Source organism: Megascapheus bottae, chromosome X (genome assembly GCF_031878675.1).
Source record: "Megascapheus bottae isolate mThoBot1 chromosome X, mThoBot2.hap1, whole genome shotgun sequence".
In the NCBI taxonomy this organism is placed as follows: domain Eukaryota; kingdom Metazoa; phylum Chordata; class Mammalia; order Rodentia; family Geomyidae; genus Megascapheus; species Megascapheus bottae.
In genome coordinates this window covers 83257252-83281283 of record NC_143547.1, presented here as the reverse complement: position 1 = coordinate 83281283, position 24032 = coordinate 83257252, and the positions used below count along the sequence as shown (strand labels likewise).

The following is a 24032-nucleotide window of genomic DNA, read 5'->3' as shown; positions in this document are numbered from 1 at the left end:
ATATACAAAGATCAGAACATAGATGCCTTAAGAGATATTGAAACACATTTCCTCATGAGGTCAAAATCACCCATCTTAAATAAGGGGTATGAAGTTGCTAGTTATTCTGTTCCACTTAAGTTAGGCATGCTAATGATGACATGTGTACTTGAAGATGAGAGGGATGTATATATGTATTTTAAAGATTTCCAAAGTGGAAGTATTACCCTAGTTTAAACTTGTCTTTGAAGTTGTCTGATATCCATCATGGTCACCTAAGTATTAATTTGTGTTTGGCCAGCAGCAGGGAGCCTAGACTGCCCATTGAGAGACACTTACCTGAGCATCAGTTCCAAAGGAGGGACAACAAAGAAACTAAAAGATTAAGAAATTTGTTTCAGGCTTCTACTACTTACAGAAGAGAACTTCAACTCCCTGTGCTACCTGAGGTGGCAGGGCCTTATTCTAGCTCTAATTTATTTTTTGCCAGTCCTGGAACTTGAACTCAGGGCCTGGGCACTGTCCTTGGACACATTTTGCTCAAGGCTAGCGCTCTGCCACTTGAGCCACTTCTGGATTTTTCTGTGTATGCGGTACCAAGGAATCAAACCCAGGGCTTCGTGCAACAGGCCACATTTCCGGCTCACTCACATGTATTTCTTTTGAATAGTACTGATCTCTTTCCTTTGAGATTTCAGACCATTATTTAGTTATTTGTGCTGTTTTATTTTCTGAGACAGAGTCTTCCTGTCTAGCTCAAACTGGTTTTGAACTCACGATTCTCCTGCCTCAGCCTCCAGAGTGCTGGCATTTCAGGGTTGTGCCATCATGCCTGTCTCTCACAGACTGTAATTCAATTCCAATTATATTATTAGAAAAGGGTGATTCCGTAACAAGAAAATAGACCATTGTTTTCAGAGTTGAATGGTTGCAAAGAGGAGACAATGCTTGAAACAATAAACCAAAGTAGCAACAAAGGAAAAGAAAGAGAAGTTAACATATAATAATGTAAGGCTGATTAGTACCCTAGATCTTAACACTTTCTGTTCCATACACGTTGTAGCCTTCTCTGTATGTAGCATAATTCTGAGTGTTGGTGGCAGGAGCAGGTTTAAAGTTTTGGGTGTTCTTTGTGAGTTTCATGCGTTTGGACTCAGCCCGTGATTTGTAACAGAATTCTATCAAAGCCACCATCATGGCCAGCCCCAGACCTCCGACAAGTATATAGAATACGCCTGCCACATTGCTCAGGCTTAGTGCGCTGGTCTTGTCCTAAGAGAAATGAACAACATGATTAGTTCTTAGGGAAACAAAGGCAATGGGACATTATAATATATTGCAACAACATAGGATAGTTCTACATTGTAAAATAACTAAATATTGGTGTATTATGGTGTAATGGCTCAATTCTGGTAACTGGCTAATGTTTTACAATGGCTAGCAAGATGGTAAATTGTGCTTCTGTTGACAGTTTTGAGTCTCATATAAATATGTTTTTTTCTTCGTGCCTTTTGTCGCTTAATACCACAAAATGGCTTTCAACAGCTATATAAGAGAGCAGTTGGCCATGGAAACAAAAGAGCAAACACAAGCATAATTTATTTCTCTGCTAGCCTCATTAAACACCATTTTCCAGAGTTGAGCTGTGACATAATCTCTACAAATGTTAACATTCTTCTCATTTGGGAAATTGAAGCACTCTTTCCCCTCTCTGCCCTGCAATATCCCTTTCTCCCTTCTCATCCCTGTGATAAACTTTGCTAAGAACTAGTCTTTAAGATACCAGGTGGGAATATTAGAAGTTCCTGATATTCTTGGGTTTTAAGTTACTTTAGGGGGAGTTATTTTTTTAAAGGGTTAACTTCTTTTTCTTTTCCCCAGTGACTGAAAAATTGCCCTCGTTGGGAACTGGTAGCTATGTTCTCATCCTAGTCAAAATCACAGCAGCAAGTCTTTGTGCTGCTGTAACAAGGGTATGCAGTACAAAGAGTTGACTTGACTCACTTTCCTCTTTCTGAGAGTTCAAAGAATACTGTGAGGAGGACCCATTGAGTCCTATATTGGCTTCACAGAAATCAGGAAGCTTTCCCAGGAGACTGATGGCTGAAAAACAATCCAGCTCATTTTTATCCTTGACTCCAGGGGATGTAGAAAAAAAGTAATATGTATATCAGGTTTTTAGTTAACACAGGGAGAAAAATTGAGGAAGTTGGTCAGTGACTTTCAGGTCAAACTGCGAATCTGACTAAGCTATCTGCCTGTACCAAAAAAAAAAAAGAAAGAAAGCAAAAAATTGAACTGCTAAACAATGGAAAGAAAAAAGTTGGTGTCTTGAGCCCTACCTTTTGGTAGGACACACCGAGGGCTAGGAGTCTTTCTTTGAAAAAAATAAAATAAAATAGCATTTTGTAGTCTTTTTAGAGGGAATGTAACCATTTTGCTGCTGAGTGAATTTGAATGGAACGTCAAAGTTATTAAGATTTTGAGCATTTTATTTGAATGAGACAATGAGCAGATGATGCCATTGCTGACCTTCAATATTAAGGTTCGGCTAGTCTTGGTATATTGAAAATACTGTAAAGATAATACGGCCATGTCTTTCTGATCTTATTTTCATAGGGGCCAGCCTTGTACTTGTTTTGCCTTAATGAAAAGGCCAATTGAAGTTAAATTGCTCTTAGGGAGGAGGTGTGGGTATGTCTAAAGTCCACAACAGACTTGCAAATCATTCATCTTCTAGGATGAATGACAGATAGGTCAGTGGAGAGAATTCCTGTCAGTTATGCGACATTGGATTATCTCCTAAGGGAGACTAGTGAGGCTAACTAAAGGATATTCCATAGTCCATTAGCACATGGACCAGATTTGTTAACCCTCCCTTCATCATCATATTCATATATACATATACACACATATATATGTATATACATATATGGTATCCAAAAGGGGAAAAGTTCCTCCACCATAACTCATGTAAATGGTACCAACAATAGGTTTGAGTTCTACGTGTTTTAAGTTTCCCAACAGAGTCTTCCCTGTTGTGGGATGTAGAAAACAGTAGCAAAATGGTTCACTGCATGGGTAAAATGAGTGGCATTTCATGAAATGATTAACTGATACCACAATATTAGTTCAAGAAAAGGAAAAGGCAAAACTTGAAACTAAAAAGAACTTTCTTAGGGGAGCGAAGGGGGGCAGGAAGGAGGCAGGGAAGAGTGTTTCATGCTTATCAATGTGATGATATCCTGACAATGTAGACCCTTAAGGAGCATGAGACTCAAGTTGAAAAGTATTCTGTACAGAGATTCAAATGACACCTTGGAAGCGAGAAGTGTGACAAATTTAATAAGATTTGAGATCCAAATAGACGCTGGATTCAATGTGACAGCTGGGAAGGAGCTAATCATTCTGTTTACAGAGACCAGTCTGTTATTCAATGATTTGTTTTCCATTGGCACAGACATAATGTATTAATGACCAAAGGTAATTTACAACTAGTGAGTCTCTGACACTGTAAGAGGCTAAGAAAAAGTACTGTCACAAGTGGATCTTTTCTTTTTTTTGGCTATTATTTTTTTTCTTTGAACTTTTCAAATGTGAAATACAGTAAAACCTCCTTATAACACAGCTCAGTATTTTATAGCTTTGTATATGCGGTAGGCCAGATTCAATTCCTATGTAATAACAACAGCTCCATGGAGTCCTTGACTGATGTCCTATGGTAGGCCTCTGAGGCAGCCATTTGCTTGATTTCTTTAGTGCTGGTGTTATAAAGGGGTCCCACTGTATCAGGGAGTGTGTGTTGGGAGGGAAAGCCATTTGGGGTTAGAAAATAAACAATGGGTCAAAATGTGATTGCTAATCAGTACAAAAAGACCTTCAGTGACTGACCTTACTCCCGGAGTCCTTGGCTCCACATTCCCCCTTATCGTACCACCATTTGTTTTTCAGCTTGTCTAAGATGCCTTGTTCACTGAGTTTCAATACTGCAAGGTTTACAGGCGTTCTTCACGTGGGAAATAACATAAATAACATTATATTATGTTATTTTATGTTATTCAAGCTTCAAACTATTTTTAAAACTATAGAAAGCGATAAAGCAGGGGGCCCTGGCCACAGAGTAATTTTAGACACTGCAGGCAACCTGAGCATTACCTTATAAAATGTTAACACTACAGTAACACTATATTTACCAGGGCCTGCCCATATCGCTTTGAGTAATCGGCACACACTGTTAAATAATGAGGATAGAAAAAAAAGGCACTCCTCTGATGGGCTGTGTGTGGTGAGGAGGGTCTCTCCTCACGTGACAAACATCCATGGCAGCTTGTAGTATCTCTGTGATGGACGTGTGTTTGGTTTGATCTAACCGGGTGTCTTATTGTACTTCCAGACAGAAAGAAAGTTAGAAGGGGAGTAAGGAAGGGGAGGAGCCAGAAAGGGAAGCACAGCTTTTCTTTTTTGTATTGTAGACAGAGACAAATGAATCTGAACAGAATATAGACCCTACATCAATAACGTAGTTTCTGATTCATTGTCCCTTATTATACACACTTGTTTCCCAGCCAGAAAAAATGAACTCTGAAAGAATCAGTCATACTACATACATATTCTCACATCACAAGCATGCATTCTAAATGGTTATATACAAACTGGTCTTAGTATTAAGCTGTGATATAAACCTCCCACTTTGGGATGAGATATTGACTGCTTCTCTAACATGTTTCTTGTCAACCAGTGGGCCAGATGGCTTCAAAATGTAATGCTAATATGGCATGATGTAAAGTGGCAACTTCACTTTGCCTCTGTTGGGTAGCACTCTAGAGCAATAGGTAAGACGTTCTATTAAAATAAGACTCCCTCAACTGGGAGAATAATATATTCCCAGGAGGTTGGCCACTGTTCCAGTTCTTTAGTCCTGTACTAGTTAAAGTAGAAGAACTGTATTTGGGGGTATAGGCAAAAGTGTGAAACCCTACTAGTCATAGGATAGTTTTTTTTAACATGGATAGATCTTTATTTCTGGCATAAAGCATTAATACATTTAAACACTTAGATTTTGATAAAGTTTTTTTTAAAGAGATTTTTCTTTAGCTGTAAAGTAGGAATGGCAACCTTTGCCTTTCTTCTTTTTAGAGCTATAGAATTTTATTTTTTTGTTTTATGTTTTTGTCTCAAAACCTTTTGAAACAAGATCTCCCTAGGTGGTTCAATATGGTCTTAAATATTTTTTCTTTCTTGCCCATCCTGGGGACTGAACTCAGGGCCTGGGAAGTGTCCTTTGGGATTCTCAAGGCTAGAGCTCTACCATTTGAGCAACAGCACCACTTCTGGCTTTTTCTATGTATGTGGTACTGAGGAACCAAACTCAGGTCTTTGTGCATGCTAGGCAAGCACTCTCCCACTAGGCCAAACTCCGGGTCCTTGGCTTTGAATGTTGTATGCAGCTCAAGCTAGTCTTCAATTCAAGGTTATTCTCCTACCTCCCCAGTGCTAAAATTTCAGACATGTACTACCTCGGACCTATTGAATTTTAAATGAAAAATTTCTAATAAGTAAAAATACATTGTTCAGAGAGGGTGGTGTAATTCTATTGTGAGATGATAAATTGTTTAATTCATGTGAATAGAATTGTTGATAGTAGTAAACATTGGTCTATCACTTCCTTAAAGGAGGTGATCACACAAATTTAGGTAACCAAACCATGGATGTGTCACAAAATTTCTTGTTACTTTGGCTCTATTGTATATATTAACACATCCAGTTGCTGACTAGATTCCCCATAGTCATAAATTTGTGGCTGGTATCATGCAAAGTTCCAAAGTCTATTTCCTTTTTTCCCCTCCTGTGCTACTGAGCATAGAGGGCCTTTGTTATCTTGAGATAGTCTGAGCTAGGTTTCACCATTTAAAAATAATATGCAATTTCAGAGTTCTTGAGCTTTGTAAAACTATAAAGTTTATGTGGCAGAGAGGATGAAGCTTTCTTGGTTACTTTCAGGGCCTGAAGGCAGAATATCTGCATTCTGTATCTCACAAGGTGATTGAGATCTTTTTATGCCTTATACAATTTAATTCTATCAACACCCCAAATCCAAAATTACTCAAATGCTTGGAATATGAAACAACAAAGAGACATTCAAAATTTGGAGTCTCTGTAAGGTACTAGAAATGCAAGTTAAATGTTAGATTTAAAAAACAAATTTTGCCTATTCTGGAGTTTGAATTCTGGAACTAGATACTGTTCCTGAGCTTTTGTGTTCAAGTTTAACTTTCTACTACTTGAACCACAGCTCCACTTCTAGCTTTTTTGGTGGTTAATCAGGGATAAGAGTCTCCTAGACTTTTCTGCCTGGGTCCGACTGTGAACCATGATCTCCAGATATCAGCCTCCTGAGTAGCTAGGATTAGAAGCATGAGCCACCAGTCTCTGATGAATGTTAACTTTCTTTTAAAGGAGAGGAAAGTCATCTGTAGTTCTGAGAGCAATGTTGGCACTGCCTTCTCCTTGACTCTCCAGTAGCTGCCTCTTTTTCTTTCTTCTCTTATTTGTTATGTTACCACTAGTACTTCTTCCCCAATATTATTCTTTAAGCCAGACACCAGTGTGAAACAGTGATGTTGAAGTTGTCTCAGGATGTGGGAGAAGAGGCTTTCAAATGAGCTAATCAGGACCACACCCCCATTCTATGCTTCCTCTTTTTGGTACAAAAGGGCCTCTAGAGATTCTGGTTTGTAAAGACATATTCCAGCCTTTAAGTGAGATAGACTGATGAAAATGTTGCTATGTTAGTTGTGTTTCAGGGACCCAAGGTGGATCCTTGCACGCCCTTTGTCAGTCTGTGAAGTCAAAAAGTTTTAGAGCAATTCTAAGATATTACTTGCACTTTGGACCATTATTATCTCTCTCATTGCACAGTAGAATTTCCTGGAAGTTACATGATGTGTAAAACCACAGATTGAAGGAAGAAACAAATGAAAATCAAATTTTCTTACATTAAGCTAGATATAAAACAGCTTAGCAGTGGCATAGGACACTATCTCTCTTCTCAGTTTTTTTCAGTTTTTCTTGGAAAAAATGCAATTATTTTCATAGAAATATGATATGTACGCTAACTATATTAAGTTTATCTTTTAAATTAATGAATTCAGTTTTTAATTTTCTTCAGCTTTAATTTCTGATTTTGTGAATATTCATAGATATAACACTCATAAGCAAAATTTTTCTTGGATTTCCAATAATTTTGAAGAGTATAAAAGGGTTTTGGGAAAAAGTTTGAGAAGAACTGATTTTGGAGGAGGGAAGTCTTTCCTGTTTCAGGAGTATGATCTCAGCTGCCACCATACATTCTTGCCTAAAACTCAGCCTTAGCCTGAGAGCAATTCATATCTTTCTGATAAATGTCCTATCTCTTCCTAGGCCATCCAGTGGCTTTCACTGCCATGGCTTCGACAGTTACAGTGTAAGTTACCTTAGAGAAATAGTTCTCAGCTGGAGGAGGGCTGTGTATCCTCCAGATAGCATTTAGCAATGTTTAGAATTCTGTTTTGACACAGCTAGGTGAGAAAATGTTGCAAGCATCCAGTGAGTAGAGATTAGAGAGTGTTAAACATTCTATTTAATAGAGAATAGGCCATATAAGCTGAAGTTGAGAAACCTGGCCTTTGGGCATCCAGATCTCTTCACAGATACCCCAGGACATTAGAGAACCCCAATAAGTGACATACTCTTAGAAGGTTAACCTTTGGAGAAAACTACAGTTTAGGAAATTTGGCAGGGAACCAATGTGCATTCGAGAACTTCTAAATAAAAATGAGGGAGTAAAACAAACATTTCAAGTAGTAGCACAGCCAAGAAACATTTAAGCTGCAATCAGGAATCTCAGATAATACCATTTAACAAGGTTAGGATAGCTGCCAAGAAAAGAATACTTCGAAAGCCAAATCTCCCAGAACTCTACAGTAGTGGGATAGATTCAATTCTCAACGTGGTAGTGAAATAAAACCCTACTTTTTTTTATCTACATAGGTTTTTCCTCTCATTGTCACTTATTGGATGCATTGTTAAGTGAAAGCCAATCTTCTCTCTCTCTCTCTCTCTCTCTCTCTCTCTCTCTCTCTCTCTCTCTCTCTCTCTCTCTCTCTCTCGCTCTCTCTCTCTCTCTCTCTCACACACACACACACACTCACACACTGATATTTTGAAAAAAAGGGAATTAGGTGGATAGTCATTTTAAGTGTTACTATTTGTAGGAAACCACTTTTACTTCTCCTTCCAATGTCTTCTCTCCCCCACACCATCTTTTACCTTGCCTTATTGTTTCTGCCCATGTTTTATGACTTTCACTAATCTGTGAGCTTCTCAAGAATCCTGGCCATCTATGTTTATCTCTGCTTAGATACTTTTCTCTCAAGAAATACCTTTTAATTTTCAACCTAGTATCTTTATGTGATCTTATTAATTCTTTTTATTATGGGTCATGCTTAGTGATCACCCTCAAAGGTAAGATTTATGGTTTCTACTTTATCAATAAAGATTTTGAAGCATGGATGGATTGAACAAATCTGTTCATATTTGTGTAGTAAGTTATGGGGGTAGGCCAGATGGCACATTAATATTCATTCAATGCGATAGTGTGCTTTCTTCAATGAAACACACAAAAGGGTAGCAGTCCTTTTTTTTGTTCTTCAGCCTTCAATATCCATAATGATTTTTTTCTTCAGGGACCACCATTCTCCAGATAACTATCAACCTAGCAAGGGCATATTTTGCAGCTGGGACCTTTCAGTATGATGAAGCAATATGTCTCTAGGGTAATGTTTCAAGCAATTACTGCAGGCCCTTTACTGATACCGGAGAGAATTATAAGTCAGAAATATTTATTGTACTCACCTCAATAGAGAACAGAAAGAATTAAACAAAGTAGGTCAGATTTCTATCATGGAAATTATTTGAGTATTCTTTCTTTAAGGGGCCTCCTAGAAGTTTTTGGTGAGTAGAGCCCTTGTAAGACAAAGACATGAGTCACTATACTTAGGGAAGAAAATAAAAGGGCTTTAAGATAGAATTTCAGAGGGTCTGTGAATGTCCCCTTTTCAAAAATATTTTAACGATACCTGAATTTTATTGTGAGAATATTCACATGTTTAAGTTTGAGCAAAATGCTTTGTCAAAATACAAGTCTTCCATAGAAATGAGAATGAAGAGAAGACCACACACTACAACTCTTCATTCTATTTTGTTTAAATATGTTTATGGGTAGGGGAAGAATATAAAGTTTCCATAAGAAGGTTATGTTTAATAGCATGGAAATCATAAAAATTCATGTGATTAAGGATACCATGCACCTTTTGTTCCTTTGGTCTTGAGGACTCAATATTTGCATACCCAATGCTACGGACACGGTATTGGAAATATAAACATAACTACATAGACATAAAAAACCTATGACTCTATAGACATAATGTTTTATTTCATAAATTAATATGTATCCATGATATACAAACCCTTAGCCTAATTTTGATTATGTTCTAAAAACTAAGTGCCAGTGATTGTATATAGATTCCCTTCTTGAACACTCACTTGTTAAACATGTCATTTGAAATATGATGTAAAAATCAATGTTAATAAATTCTTTAATAAAAAAAGATTAAAAAAATTCATGTGATTGTTGACTAAATATGGAGAGCTGAGCCAACATGTCAGGATGAGGATTCTAAATGCATGGGTTAGTGATGGACTGACAATTGTATAGTTTTTATTGTAGAAATAATATTGTAATGTAAAAATGTTTAGTTATATTTCTTTGCCAGTTCTGGGGCTTGAACTCAGGGCCTGAGCCCTGTCATTGGGCTTTCTCAAGGCTAGAACTCTACCATTTGAGCAACAGCACCACCTCTGGCTTTTTCTAAATATGTGGTACTGAGGACTTGAACCTGGGTCTTTATACATGCTAGGCAAGCATTCTACCACTAGTCCAAACTCCCAGCCCAGGTCTAATTTTTGAAGAGAACATTACTAGTTGGTGCAAATATCTTCTTATCTCTGCCATCTACGTCTGGCAACAACTGAGCTACAAATTCTGTGCTCAAATTCTAAGGCACCTCTTCTCCAGATGGTAATTGTCTAGATTCTAGGCTCTATGGCTGGAATGTACCAACCAGCTATTTCAAAGAATCAGTGCTGTTTCAGTGATGGCAAATTTTCCATATGAAGCAAACTTTAAGATAAGAATGCCATTGTTGTTTTTTTGATTAAGGTAGAAATTGTTCATGTAAAAACCAAAGTAAGAGTTTTATTTATTGTGGAAGAACATCTTAATTTATTTAAAATTTTTGATTTCAGGAAGTACTTAAAATAGTAGATAAAGTTGCTTGGAACAAGGTTAAATTCCAATAGGAGAGAAGACAATTTGGTTTGTGGGTCTATTGCTAATTTGTCTTCTAAACAATCTGGTGAGCCTGGAAGGGTCAAGGTAGGAATTTATACTACTGCCATGGCTATTAGCCTGAAAAATATAGGAATTCAGATAAATCTAGCATGACTTATCTACCTTAGGGTCTGTGAGATATAGTCTGCTCTTAATATATTCCCCTCCTTTCTGAGTAGTGACATCTTAACACCAAATGCCTATTTAATTGATGATTCCAAAATATCTTCAACTGTGCTCTTGGGAGGGATAATTATGTATAAATATGTAAGTTAGATAGAAGGATAATAGAAGTAAAAGAAATATAAACAAAAATTGGTCCCAACTTAAGCAGGAAGCTCTTCTTTCATTGTATCCTACTTGCAAACACTTGCTTCAAGTTACCAGGGTTTACTTGAATTTTTCAGAAGTATCCTCAACCCGATGGAGGGAGAATAGTCATCATCCATTTCCTGACTTTTTAAACTGAAGGTATAGCAGGTTTTCATAATCATACATTTCCTTTCTTAATCACTCACATGGTGATGATGAGTTAACTTTTCTCAGTCATTCGTGCCAACCTTACTCTGGAGATGCCTGAGCCGTGCTCATAATATAACAGGCATGTGTAAGCAGGCACAAATAGCTCTGCAAGGTCAGTCTTGCTTTATTTAGTTGAAGCAAATTAATGACTGAACAAGGGCAGAATCTTTGCCAAATGGTAGGATTTGCCATGTGGTGCTTCACATTATTTTCTGTAACTTGAGATATGGGTAGTCAAAGGAGTTATCTGCTATTAACAATGGTTGGAAGCCATGTACTAGAGTACATTGGTGTCTTGAGATAAACAAACACACTATGCCATTCCTTTCACATAGTTTCCACACGCAGGACTGCAGGAGAATGAGGGCTTAAATGATTTCAATCTTAGCCTGAGTTTTTTCCACATCCTGGGAACAGGCACACATAGAGGCAGTGGTGTTACTGGACACTAGTCACTCAAATGATTCTCATTCCACAAGGGTGGGTACAATGATTTGCAGAATTTGCAATGGTTGTCTGTTAGAACCATCTCTGCAAGAGTATTATAAGCGTATAGTTCACAAATGTGGCTTAAACCTATTTAACACCTTACTAATGGGACCTGAATTTAATGTAAGTGCAAAGAACAAATTAAATAATGTATACATATAATATTAGGAGTTGACAATTATGAGTCATTTCACTAAGGGCCTAACAATGATACTGCCTGAAACCTTCTGATGGGAGGTTGTGCTAACATAGCAGCTCCACAAGCAACTTAGGTCTATGTGGGTAAAGTCAGTGTCATTTCCATATGATCAGCTTTTAAATTTGAAGTAATACACCACAGCTTCTTAATTTCTGTGATGGATTTCAGCCAGATTACACCTTTGTCCAGCTTCTGCTTCTAGAGTAGAAACTGAAATTCATTGCTCGTTTTGAATTATTTCATTTAGCTTATTTTTTTTTCTGGGATGATTTGTTATTCAGTTTGTCCTTAACACAGAAAATGTGGTAAGGGAAGTCACTATGCTGAAAAATGTCAATTTGGGTTAAAATGTGGACATAGATATTTTCCCAAGAATGTAATTGGTATGAATTATTTGAAAATTCTATTTTCCTGGGAGAGAGTAAGGGAACAGGAGACACTATATGAAAAGAAATGTACTTATTATTTGGCTCATGTAATTATAGTCTCTCTGTAAAGCACCTTTATAATAACAATAAAGTAAATTGACTCAGAAGAAGAAAAACTACTTTTAACACCTATTAAAAATTCAAATGATCAAATATGGTAGTTTTACTATGTGTAAATATGGGTTTAAAAATTCATTTCAATAGCACTAACAGAAGTCCAACCAGAAATGATGAGAGTTTCTGAGAAATCTTAGACCACAGCTTTCAGTCTCTAGTGTTCTATGTCTGTATTACTTGAGTTTATTAGAAATTGAGGTAATGAGTATTTTTGAAGACATCTAGCTTCTTCCCTTTATTCTAGGAAAATATACATCTGTGTTTAATCTGATGATAGCACCATCATCTTTTTTTGTTTTCTAATGGACATTCCTTAGCATTAAATCATGAACAAACAACCAATCATAACTTATATTCAACTGTAGACTGTAACAAATTGTATCTATAATCCATTCTCCAAGTAGGCTATTGGTTGTAATGGCTGTGGTGTATAGCACCCTCTTTTGGCATACATTCTGTCATTCACACATTACACCTACACTTCAAGCAGTGATGCTAGATAGGACATACTAGCTGTCGTATGTTGTTTGTGTGTCTCTGTGTGTATACATACACATATATGTAGAGTGTGTATATGTATGCATATATACGTATGCGTATAGCATATATATGTGTATATATGTGACTGTGTTTAAGAGCAGAGTATGCTATTGCATTAAGTCTAGGTTTTGAGACATATTTGCTTCAGTGCCAGATAAAATTAAGCAAAATGATGAGTCCAGTATTTGGACTACATTTTTGCCACTTCTGACCAATGAGTATCAACCTCATGTGCCAAGGGCCAAATGCTATACCGCTCTCTAAAACGTCACAAGAGAATGGATTTCAATTACTCTCCATAAGAGAAAATTTCCCCCTCCCAGCTCTGCCAACCCAAACTCCCACCCTAACCAAATATTTTAGTCACATTAAATCTTTCTTGTTTCTTTTCCATGGCTGTCCTACCTTTCAGACAGTATGGTCCTATAACCTTCTCCAAGTGAAATGAAACCCAGTGATTTGGTCTTCAAGGGGCAGAAAAAGCATCGATATGCACCATTTCAATCTTTGTCAATGCAACGATGTCTTTCCTCTTGACCACTGTTTAACAGCATTCTTACCTTCAGGCTTTTCACTACTTCTGCTCTTTCTGTTCCTCTGATGTTGGACATTTGTTCAGTATTTGTCAATAAGAAACACATTCATATTATCAGGATAATACCAAAGGCAAACAATCACGTCCTAATCATAGAAATGTTAAGGCTATACAGTCAATTAGAAAAATCAAAGAATGGAATAATTAGGAATATTTTCTTTCTGGATTACATTTTTTCCGGTTTTGCATTTGGCAAAATCATTGGTTTTGGCAGCCACTGTACTGGTTCCGTTCTTAGGGAAATGGATCCTTTCCTTGAAGCAGCCATTTGAGAGAAAATGAGGATGTGTTCTTGGGAGAAAGACCTGAGTAAGTTCAAGGAGCACATTTAGTCACTACCAGGGAAGAAAACTGTCAGCTTCTTCATACTTCCAGGAGGCAGTATCAGCACAGAAACATGCAAACCAACGAAGAGTGTAATATACTCACCCTACTCCTTGATCTCAAATCAGAGTGTTGGGGATTCACAGGAACTTCGGGTAGGCCCAGGAAGTACCATCAATCTGTAATGGTTCTTGCCTACACATGTAACAGTGTCAAATAGTCATTGAAATCCATTTTAACTCTGTGTATCCAAAATGTCTACCTTGAGGAATGGCTCCTGACAGTACAAGGTCCATTTTGTTGCAGGGAAAGGTAGATGCAGATTCATATCCATTACCTAAGACCCAAGAATGTCAAAAAAATTCTGGGTGTAGAAGAGAAGTGATTAAGAGATGGTGGCATAGTAGAAGAGAATTGTAGACAAAAGAAGAAGAAATAAGAAGAAGCAGAAGCAGAAGGAGGAGAAGAAGAAATATACAAAAAACTGAAGATCTCATTTATACACACAGGCAATACAATTGTAACCTCATTCCTCTTATAACACCACTATGGAGCTAAGGAGATTTGGAAATGGACCGTCTAAAAGAATTGTATTGTGCTATCTTTGAATAAAAGGCTTGCTAACAAATACATGGGAATTAAAATGTATTGTTAGGGATAGGAATGAGGAACATGTTCCAATTTCTTAAGAGAACAAACTTTTAAGGTGCCATAAAAGTACCCATATGAAAGGAAATGTAATTTTAATTGCAGACATTTTTTGAATCTATTAAAATAATTTCCTCGGTTTTTCCAAATGTTACCCCATGGATCAATTTCCTCTAGCTCCTGTGCATTTCAACTGCATTTTTTTCAATATTCTTTAAAATCATAATGATTCTCCTATCATTTATTTAAATAGGAGAGGTTTTTCTGAATGGTGCTTCCTTGTTTTTAATTTCCCATAACCTTACAAGTTGAGGCAATTCTCTCATTGCAAAATTTTCTCTGTGGTTAATAAGCTCAGGATAGTCCTACTTGAATATTCTCTTAAATTTTTCCCAAAAGCACAAAATATGTGTTGCTTTTCACCTCAGAAAGTACTGACATTGGAAGTGGATTTAAGTCCTTATTTAAACCCGGTACAAATATAGGGTGAGATACATTAATGTTTGTAATAACTTGTCACCTAATCACAAGTGCTTGATTCACTGACACATTCCTTCTAGTAAGGTAAAGCAAGATGGGAAACCCAAGCTTGCTTGAACCTTTTACCTAAGAAGGGGATGAACTGGATGGGTGGAAGATCAGAAAAATGTAAACTTTTCGGGAGTGATAGCTGTGGAAAGAGGCTCACCAGCTGAGTCTCCATTCTGCTGTGGTTTCTAGCAAAGTTGCACTAGCTATGTCACACAGCTCCTGATAATTTGTGTATGTTTACTGACTTTGTTTGGTGCCAGTCCTGGGATTTGATCACAAGGCCTGGTGCTTTCTCTTACCCTTTTTGCCTAAAGCTGTCACTCTACCAGTTGAGCCACAGCTCTACTTCTAGCTTTTTGGTGGTTAATTGGAGATAAGAGTCTCATGGACTTTCTGGCACTGGCTGGCTTCAAAGTGGGATCCTCAGATGTCAGCTTCTTAAGTAACTGGGATTATAGGTGTGAGCTCCTGGTGCTTGACTATGATTTACTGACTTCATCATAGCACTTGTATACCTATTGTAATAAACACTAACACAAAAGTGTGATTTACAAGTTAAAATCTCCAAATCACAGGTTTAATTTGTTATACACTCATAGTCCATTAAGGACAAATCAGATCTATTTTGTTTAGGCTTCACTAGCCTAAGTGTGGAAAATTAGTAAAGATAAACAGTGTTTGAGGTTTAGCATGTAGGTCAGAGGCTGCCTTAGTGACTGACCAGTCCTTACTTCTTTACTTTAAGCATGTGTACATTTACAACAGCCTTCAGAATTGTCGCTTTTTAAAAAAATTTACTTTTGCACAGTATGCTGAATTTCTAGAATAGTCACAGAATTTATCATGTCTCATGCCAGAGAGGAAAAGTCAACAGTTTAACACAATTGCTAATTTATCATTATTTAAATGTTGCAGGAGGGAGACAGAGAAATAAATAATACAGGTATGTCTTCCTCTTATGGTTTCAAAGATAATAGGCATGAAAGCATTTCTGAGAAAAAAAGCAAAAGCACTTACAAATGCCTTACTTTGTGGTTATTGTCATTTTTAGTAATCAGCACTGAGAGCTGGAATGACTTAAATATGCCATTTGCCTAGTAACCAAAGTAGTTGAGAATGAGCATGATTCTTATGGAAACATATCACATGCAATCAGATTCATATTGCTCACTGAGTGGGTAGATGGAATGAATTGTCATCCTGCAATTTTATCACAAAAGGTGACCCTGAAAGGCAGTAGAGATTTGTGACAGCATTAGCTGTATGACCTTCTCAAAGTCACCATCATGTCTGCGTCTCACTGTCTCTGTAAAATAACACTATGTTCATTAGTCAATTGTCATGTTCACTGGGGAAAGGATAAAATAAAGGAGTATAATTCTCAAGCCATTTTCATTGATTTGGACTAACCGAAGGAATATATGGTCCGAATGAGGAAAGCAAGTGTTGAATTACAAAATAAGTATAAAGAACAACCCTTTTATGATTTTAACTATGTTTTATATTCAAAGTAGCTATATAATATTGCCTTAGCAGAGCTTTTTGAGAGAAATATTTTAGCAGATGTATAAAGAATACGATTACATATAATAAGTGTTTCCATTAATTGAAACAAGGTTTGTTCTCTTAAGAAAGAATTCATTTGCTTAATAAACCTCTCTTGTTCCTGTCCCTAATAATGTAAGGTTAATTTATAAACTAGTTCCTGTCTAGTTTATCAGAAACTATTCATTATAGAGTTTCAATTTAAGGAGGCTTCATTGCCATTTCTTCCCCCATTATGGATTACAAGTCAAGTTCATTTCTTGCCCCTTTTCTTGCTCGCTCTCAGAGAACTGCAGATAGCAAGAAGGAAGAAGATAAAGGCAAGCTTGTTGGTAATCCATGGGTACACTATGCATTGAATGCATACAGACATGATTAGAATATTATCCACAGTTAAGAAAGAGGCTGACACATTGCAAAATGTTGGCTGAAGGAATGAAGCAAAGTGATTTGAAAAGATGCCTAGAAGATACCATTATAGTCAAAGAAGTTTATAACATTTAAGATCTATTAAAATAATTTCTATTTGCATATGAAAACTCAGATAATCTGGAAATTGAAAGCTGGCAACAAAATTACTTGTTTTAAGACAACTTTGAGGCAGTACTAGCTGAGGAAAAAAAGAGCTTGATTGATGGCTATAATTAGCAAATAGCTGGGTTAAAGTTTTGGGGTCTTCATGATACCAAAAACATCTAGGTGAAAAGTAAAAATTCAGCCCAATACATTTTTTGTTTCTCTAATATCAAATGTTTAGTTATTGGAACAGTTCTGGGCAATTGCATCATGTAGATTATTTAAAGTCATCTTGATACAGTCCATGGAGCCATTTAAACCATGCTGAGTATGCATGATGAGTTCCTGAGAGCAATGTATCCAATCCAACTCAGTTTTCATTCTGCCATTTACTTCAGTGACACATTTAGGTTCTTGGTGGCCTGCTTAATATCATGAGAAAATGATCAGGAAGAAGATGCTAAATACTTGGGATATCATGTTAGGCATTGTAAAAAAATTCAAATAAACCAAAACCTTGGCTAAATTGTCAATGTAATCATCAGTTCACATTGGTAGGAAAGGAAATGACTGCTCTGGACACATAGTAAAACCTTGATTAATTGGAATCCATAAGGGATGAATGGAATTTTCAATAAGAGTTCTCACTGTTTCATTCTTGGCTAGCAACATGCTTTCTTAAAATACTTGTATGCATTTCCTTTCCCCAGGGAAGCAGCCTCTAATGTGTGAGGGTCAATCCAGATGGAGAGAAGTTATAGCAGAGCCAGCTGAATGTGACTTAACCACAGGTTATGTCTTGGAAAATGATTAAAAAATCAATTCCTTGAGGTCTTCTTTTTGGGTACTAATGATGCTCTCTCATTAATGTGAAGTTCAGAAAGGGGGCAATTCAGTTAGTTGGGATACTAGTTGGATGAGTTCTCGTTAATCAAGGTTTTACAATAGAAGGCCTTGTCAATGCCTGGTAAGATTATAAGCTGAAGTCAGTTGTATTTAAATTTAGTTCTTTGGAAGTGCTCTGGATGAATGTTTCCAAACATATTATACTGAAGGCTGGCAAACTAACTCATTTTGCCAGGATCCTGAGGGATGGAGAGGGGAAGAGAGAAGAAGCAGAGGTACAACCATTGTGTCTGAAGGAGAAAAGTTTTGGCTTGCCTGTCTGTTGCTGTGTGGTTGGGATATACTTTTCTTCACCTTAAGATGCCCGTGGTGTCTTGGTTGTACAAGAGCTGATCTCACATGCTTCAATATCATTCTCATGCCCCTTGGATCACGGAGGATTCTGTTTTCAGGTCCTCTCCTGTACTTACCCACTGTGTCTTTCCATGACTTGGTATCTTGGCTTGGGAGTGAGTCTTTAGTTCTTGTTGCTTGGTTGATGCTTATTCATTCATTCTAGCCCGGAAGAGTGTTAGGAACCAAAGCAATGCCAAGTAAGATGGGTTTTCTCATGATGCCAGCCTGGATAACAATCAGACCTACCTGAACCAAGAACATGGCTAAGGAGAAGCCAAATCAGGAATTCACACACACATAGTATCACAGTTAGGTGACGCACTTGGTTAAATACACAACAAGTCTTTGCAAAGTTTCTGTATGTGGTGACCTATCAAAGAAAGACCCCATTTAACTTGAAATTGATCTTGTTTGTTTTTCAAGTTAAGTAGGGCCTGCTTAAATAGGCCATCACATATAGAGAATGCCATGTCATCACTCATACACATAATCAAAGAAGTCACCCCTATGCAGTCAGCCAAATTCTTTGAGCAACCATCATACTCTAAGAGAAAAAAATAAAAACAAAAAACAAAAAAAACCTCGACTAGACCCTGGGCTTTTCACTAGATGGAACTGATTTCTCACACTACTCAAATGAGGCAGGTGGGGAGTCTCTCAGGAAAGCCTTAGCTTCTTGAAGGCATTAAAACCCATACCATGGCCTTCAAGCAGGCAACCAGTCTGTTGTGTGAGGGAAAGGAAGGAGTGTGTGGTCAGGGAGTCTCTGTCTGGGAGTTTAAGAAGGGACCCAAGTTAGATCAAAAGTGTGGGCAGAGCCCTAAAGACTTTCTGGTTCCCAGAGCTGCCAGGCAGGGAAATAACCTAGTTATTCCACTTTGTGTGTGAGTCTTGTGCTCTCTCCTCAATAATAAGATAACAGTCTTGCCGATTACTCGTCACTAAGGGTACCCGGTTGTGGTGACATTGAGGCTGACCTTGGAGTCACCGCCCCCGCTGCCGCACTCTCCTTTGTCGTACCACCATTTGTTTTTCAATTTGTCCAAGAGGCCTTGCTCATTCAGTTTTAATACTGCCAGGTTAACAGCATTTCTTGAAACGATAAAACATAACTTGTAAGAAAATGCACAAATGCTTAGGAAATCGTTAACGTATAAAAAGGAGCACAAGAGGACAAATTGGCTAAATTTCACAGAACGTGGAGCTATAAAAATGTCTGTACAGCAAATACAGGGTTAAATATTGGAAGGTGGCATGGAGGATAACATTTGCTCAAAACTGAAGTGTGCGGGATGGGGAAATTGTCTTTGAGAAAAAAAGTAACAAGAACACCACATCCATGCAATTAACATTCGTCACATATGGCACCATAACTTGGCTTTTACCATTTAAATTGAAAAAGCCGTTGAACTGTAAAATTAAAACAGCAACAAACAGTCAGAGAGGACAACATAGAGAGAGAACATTAAAAAAATGGATGCATTAAATAGATGAAACCATAATTTACCGTCTTATTTAACTCCATGGAATATTGTAGATTTTAAACTTTAAAAAGTTACCTCAAAATCCACAAGAAAGAAAATGACAACAAAATGCATCAGGGTAGGTGGAATACTATAACAACACGGATATTGTTATATTATTCCACCCACCTTAATGCTGAGCCTTTAGGGGTTGCCACACCATAGCCTTTGGAATCCAGATTTCCACCAACTTTCATGGTATCACACGGTTTTCTCTGCTCAATGTACTCATTCATGGTTGACTCCAGCAGGAAGGCGAACTTTCCCTTGGACTTCCGTACTCGGGCCACTCCATCTGCTGTTGTTTTGGTAAACACAGATGGCTCTGCTGATTTCATGTAAGACCACATTTTCTCATACACAGCAATTTTGGATCTCTGCAACAAAGAGAGATTACTTCAAACTGCCAGATAAGAATTCTGGAAGAGTGCCAGGCATGGTGGCTCACACCTGTAATCCTAGCTACTCGGGAGGCTGAGATCTGTGGATCAAGGTTCAAAGCCAGCCCAGGCACGAAAGGACCTGACACTTATCGTCGACTGCCTAGAAAATGGGAAGTGGGGCTTGGATCAAGGATAGGGTTGTAGCCTTGAGCTGAAGAGCTCGGGACAATGCCCAAGCCCAGAGGTAGGGCAGTAGTCTTTAGCTGAAGAGCTCAGGGACAGCGCCCAGGCCAAGTTCAAGTCCCATTATGTACAAAAAAAAAAAAAAAGAATTCTGAAAGAGGTTTCATTATAGTTTTTTAAAAGATATTTTTACATATTGGTATAGTATCTCACTTTGTTATCTGATATATTGAATTTATTTGAATTTATTTGAAATTTGATAGGGAAGGGGGGAAAACCAAGACGGGTGGGGGGTGTGGGGGGGAGGGAAATGGGTACCAAGACATGTGAAAGGGTATCAATGTATGTGAATTAATGCACCTTCTATCTGGCAAATATCATGTAACCCTTTTACTAATTACAATAAAAAATTAAAAAAAGATATTTTTATAATATATATATATATATATATGTGTGTGTGTGCGTGTGTGTGTGTGTGTGTGTGTGTGTGTACAAGTTTTTGTGTTTTGTTTTTTTTTGTTTTTGCCAGTTCTAAGGCTTGAACTTAGGGCCTGGGCACTGTCTCTGAGTCTCTTTGTGTTCAAAGCTAGCACTCTACCACTTGAGCCACAGCACCACTTCCAGGTTTTTTGAGTAGTTTATTGTAGATAAGAGTCTCACAGGGACTTTTATGCCCTGGCTGACTTTAAACTGTGATTTTCAGATCTCAACCTCCTGAATAGCTAGGATTACAGGTGTGAGCCACCCATACCTGGCTCAAACATTTTTGAATATAACCCATAGTAAAAAAAAAAAAAGAAAAGGAAAGTTACATTTCCACCCAGTAGACTCATTGAGACAATTGTCAACATATTTCCAAAACATGCTTCTCAAAACCATACTCACTTTTGCTATGTGTGATTGCTCTCAGATATTTGCAACTCATTTTATATGAGCTTTAGTCATATTCACCTATGCTCTTACTATTCTTTCTAGGTCCCCCTCCTTCCCCATTTTCCCTTCCTCTTTCACCTCCCTTTTACTTCTATGACTTTAGTGTTTTTGTTCCCTTTCCGCCTTCCTAAATTCCACAAATGTACAAAAATATGTAATATCTGTCTTTCTCAGTCTGGTTGATCTTGTCAACAATCCATTTTCCAGTAAAAGATATAATTTCATGCTTCCTTACGACCGAGTAAAACTTCATTGTGTCCATATAGCATATTTCCTTTACCCATTCATTGTTGATGGCCACCTAGGCTAATTTCATAATTTGGCTTGTATGTCCAATTCACTTTACAGTAGACCTGGCCGCCTGAATTGGTTTTATTGCTCCACTAATTGTTTACAATGTAGTTTGTAAAAACAGTTCCTTATTTTAATCTTTCTTTCAATAAAGAAATCTTCCCCTATGATATTCTGCTATGTGCTTATCCTACATTATTCTGACAATGTCATTGTGTGTAGTCTTCATAATCAGCCTATCTCAGCATGGGATAGCAATGATTGCAAGAAAGTAGTTCATTATTCTGAGATGATCTTTGTTCCTCTGTGACCTCCATCCTTTAGCACTACTGCTTATGCTATGTAAAATAGATTCTGCTTGCTGTTCTTTAAGATGACCCTTCAAATGTTGCAAGGCTTTTACTATATTCTCTTTTGACCTCTTTATTAGGTGACACTCCACAGTTTTTTTTTTCTAGAACTCTCACACTTTGGTCTTTCATGCGTAGACTCATTCCAATTGCTGATATGGCTCTTAAGTTGGAGAGTCTAGAAATATACATGTCACTCCCAGCTGTATCACCACAATAGATTAAAAACTTCTGTTGACTTCTTGTTACTAGAGGTATACAGAAATGCATATCAATAATGCAAAAACTTGCCACAAAGAGGTTAAATATTATGTATAATATACTTGACACAAAGAAATGAAATATTATGCACAAACCATAGAAATGAAATATGTATTTGTCTGAATTTTGATTATCTATCCTCCCTAGAGGACACTAAAGGTAATCTATATTCTAATTCGCTCTTCACTACTTTCTTGTACCACTTTAGAGTTTTACCAAAATAAATATCTGGCTGTATAACACTTCAATTTAAGAATACACTATATTTTGTTCATCTAATTCACCTTGTTATTAGCATATATTAATTTTATAAAGGGGTCCATTGTGATATTTCCATTTATTCATATAATATACTTTGGTAAAATTCCACACTTACCTTAAAGTTTCTTAAACCCTTTAGCCCTGCCTCTAATTTATTGGACACTTTTTTATTAAAGAATTTATTAAAGAATTTATTAACATTGATTTTTACATCATATTTCAAATGACGTGTTTAACAAACAAGTATTCAAGAAGGGAATCTCTATATACAATCACAGGCTCTTAATTTTTAGAACGTAATCAAAATTAAGCTAAGGGTTTGTATATCATAGATACATATTAGTCAATGTAATAAAACATTATATCTATAGAGTCATAAGTTTTTATGTCTTTGTAGTTGTGTTTATATTTTCTGTACTATGTCCATATCATTGGGTATGCAAATATTGAATCCTCGCTCTTGCACTGTTTGGATCTAATAGCCACATATTAAGGACACCATGTGCCCTTTGTTCCTTTCCTGCCTCTAATTTTTGTAATTTTTAGTGGCTGCCATTATGTTATTTTCATACATATACATATAATGAACTTTGATAGTATTTACCCTCACCATTCTTTTCTTACTCCTTCCTTTTTCCACTAGCTCCCCTGCCCTTTTAGCACAATTATTATCAGATTATTATTATTTCTAGATAATGCACATGTATGAAAATGTGGTATTTGTCTTTCTGGGCTTGACTTCTCTCATTCAACATAACGATCTTTAGTTCTATAAATCTTCTTGTAAAGAAAATATTATTTGTGACTGAATAATACTCCATTTTTATATGTCACATTTTCTTTATTAACTTGTAAGTTGTTAGACACCTAGATGAATTCTATAGCTTGAATATTATGAATAATTCTGCAATAAACCTGAGTGTAAACTTGTCTTTTATATGCTAATTTGCATTCTTTCAGATATATAAATCCAAGAGTGGCATAGCAGGACCATATGGATTTTTAGTTTTTGAGTAATTGGAGAAACAGTTTTTTTTAAGAGAACTGTTAAGAAGAGGGATTGAATCTTACTTATTTCAGTCATCTGAAAGTAATTGACAAATGAATGCATAGAGAAATGCTCAACATCCACAGCCATAAAGGAAATGAAAATTAAAACAACACCGAGATTCTATCTCATTCCAGGCAGAATTGTCATTATCAAGAATATAAATAACAAAAGCTGGAGAGGGTGTGGGTATAAAGGAACCTTTACATACTGTTGGTGGTAATGTAAGTTGGTGGAACTACCAGAGAAATAAATATGGAAGTTCTTCAAAAAGTAAAAACAGGACTATTCTATGGTCTACCAGTACTGCTCTTGGGGATCTATCTATCGATAATACATGTATTATACATCAGAACATAATAGAGGAACTTGTATGTTCATACAGGGAAATCTTTCAGTGAGAATATAAGCTAGTGAAACTACTATGGAGATCAGTATGGAGACTCCTAAAAAAAGCCCAATTCCTTGTGAAAGGAATCACATCAATTCCAATTTTTCAACATTATAGAAAATAATGCTCTGGGCATATGTTTTTGTATACTTTAATTTTTTTGGGGGGGGTCATAGGGTTTGAACTTGGCCTGCACGCTGTCCCTAAGCTCTTCAGCTCAAGGCTACTGCCCTACCCCTGGGCCTGGGCATTGTCCCTGAGCTCTTTCACTCAAGGCTACTGCCCTACCCTTGAGCAAGCCCCA

At 37.0% G+C, this 24032-nt stretch overlaps 1 protein-coding gene across 4 annotated transcripts in view; it reads right to left on the bottom strand.

Annotated features, from left to right (window-relative positions):
• Nucleotides 1-24032, bottom strand: part of Gria3 (glutamate ionotropic receptor AMPA type subunit 3) — a 303860-nt gene that overhangs the window by 4594 nt on the left and 275234 nt on the right. For 2 of the 4 annotated variants that reach the window (XM_090326467.1, XM_090326466.1), the window contains 3 exons: nt 19757-20004; nt 3871-3985; nt 1005-1251 (listed from right to left, as the gene is read on the bottom strand). In XM_090326467.1, coding sequence (XP_090182593.1) covers nt 1006-1251; nt 3871-3985; nt 19757-20004 — 609 coding nt within the window. In that variant the 3' untranslated portion in view covers nt 1005. Of the gene's footprint in view, nt 1-1004; nt 1252-3870; nt 3986-19081; nt 19197-19756; nt 20005-24032 lie in introns of those variants that run through there. The other 2 variants (XM_090326468.1, XM_090326469.1) reach the window with 2 other exon arrangements.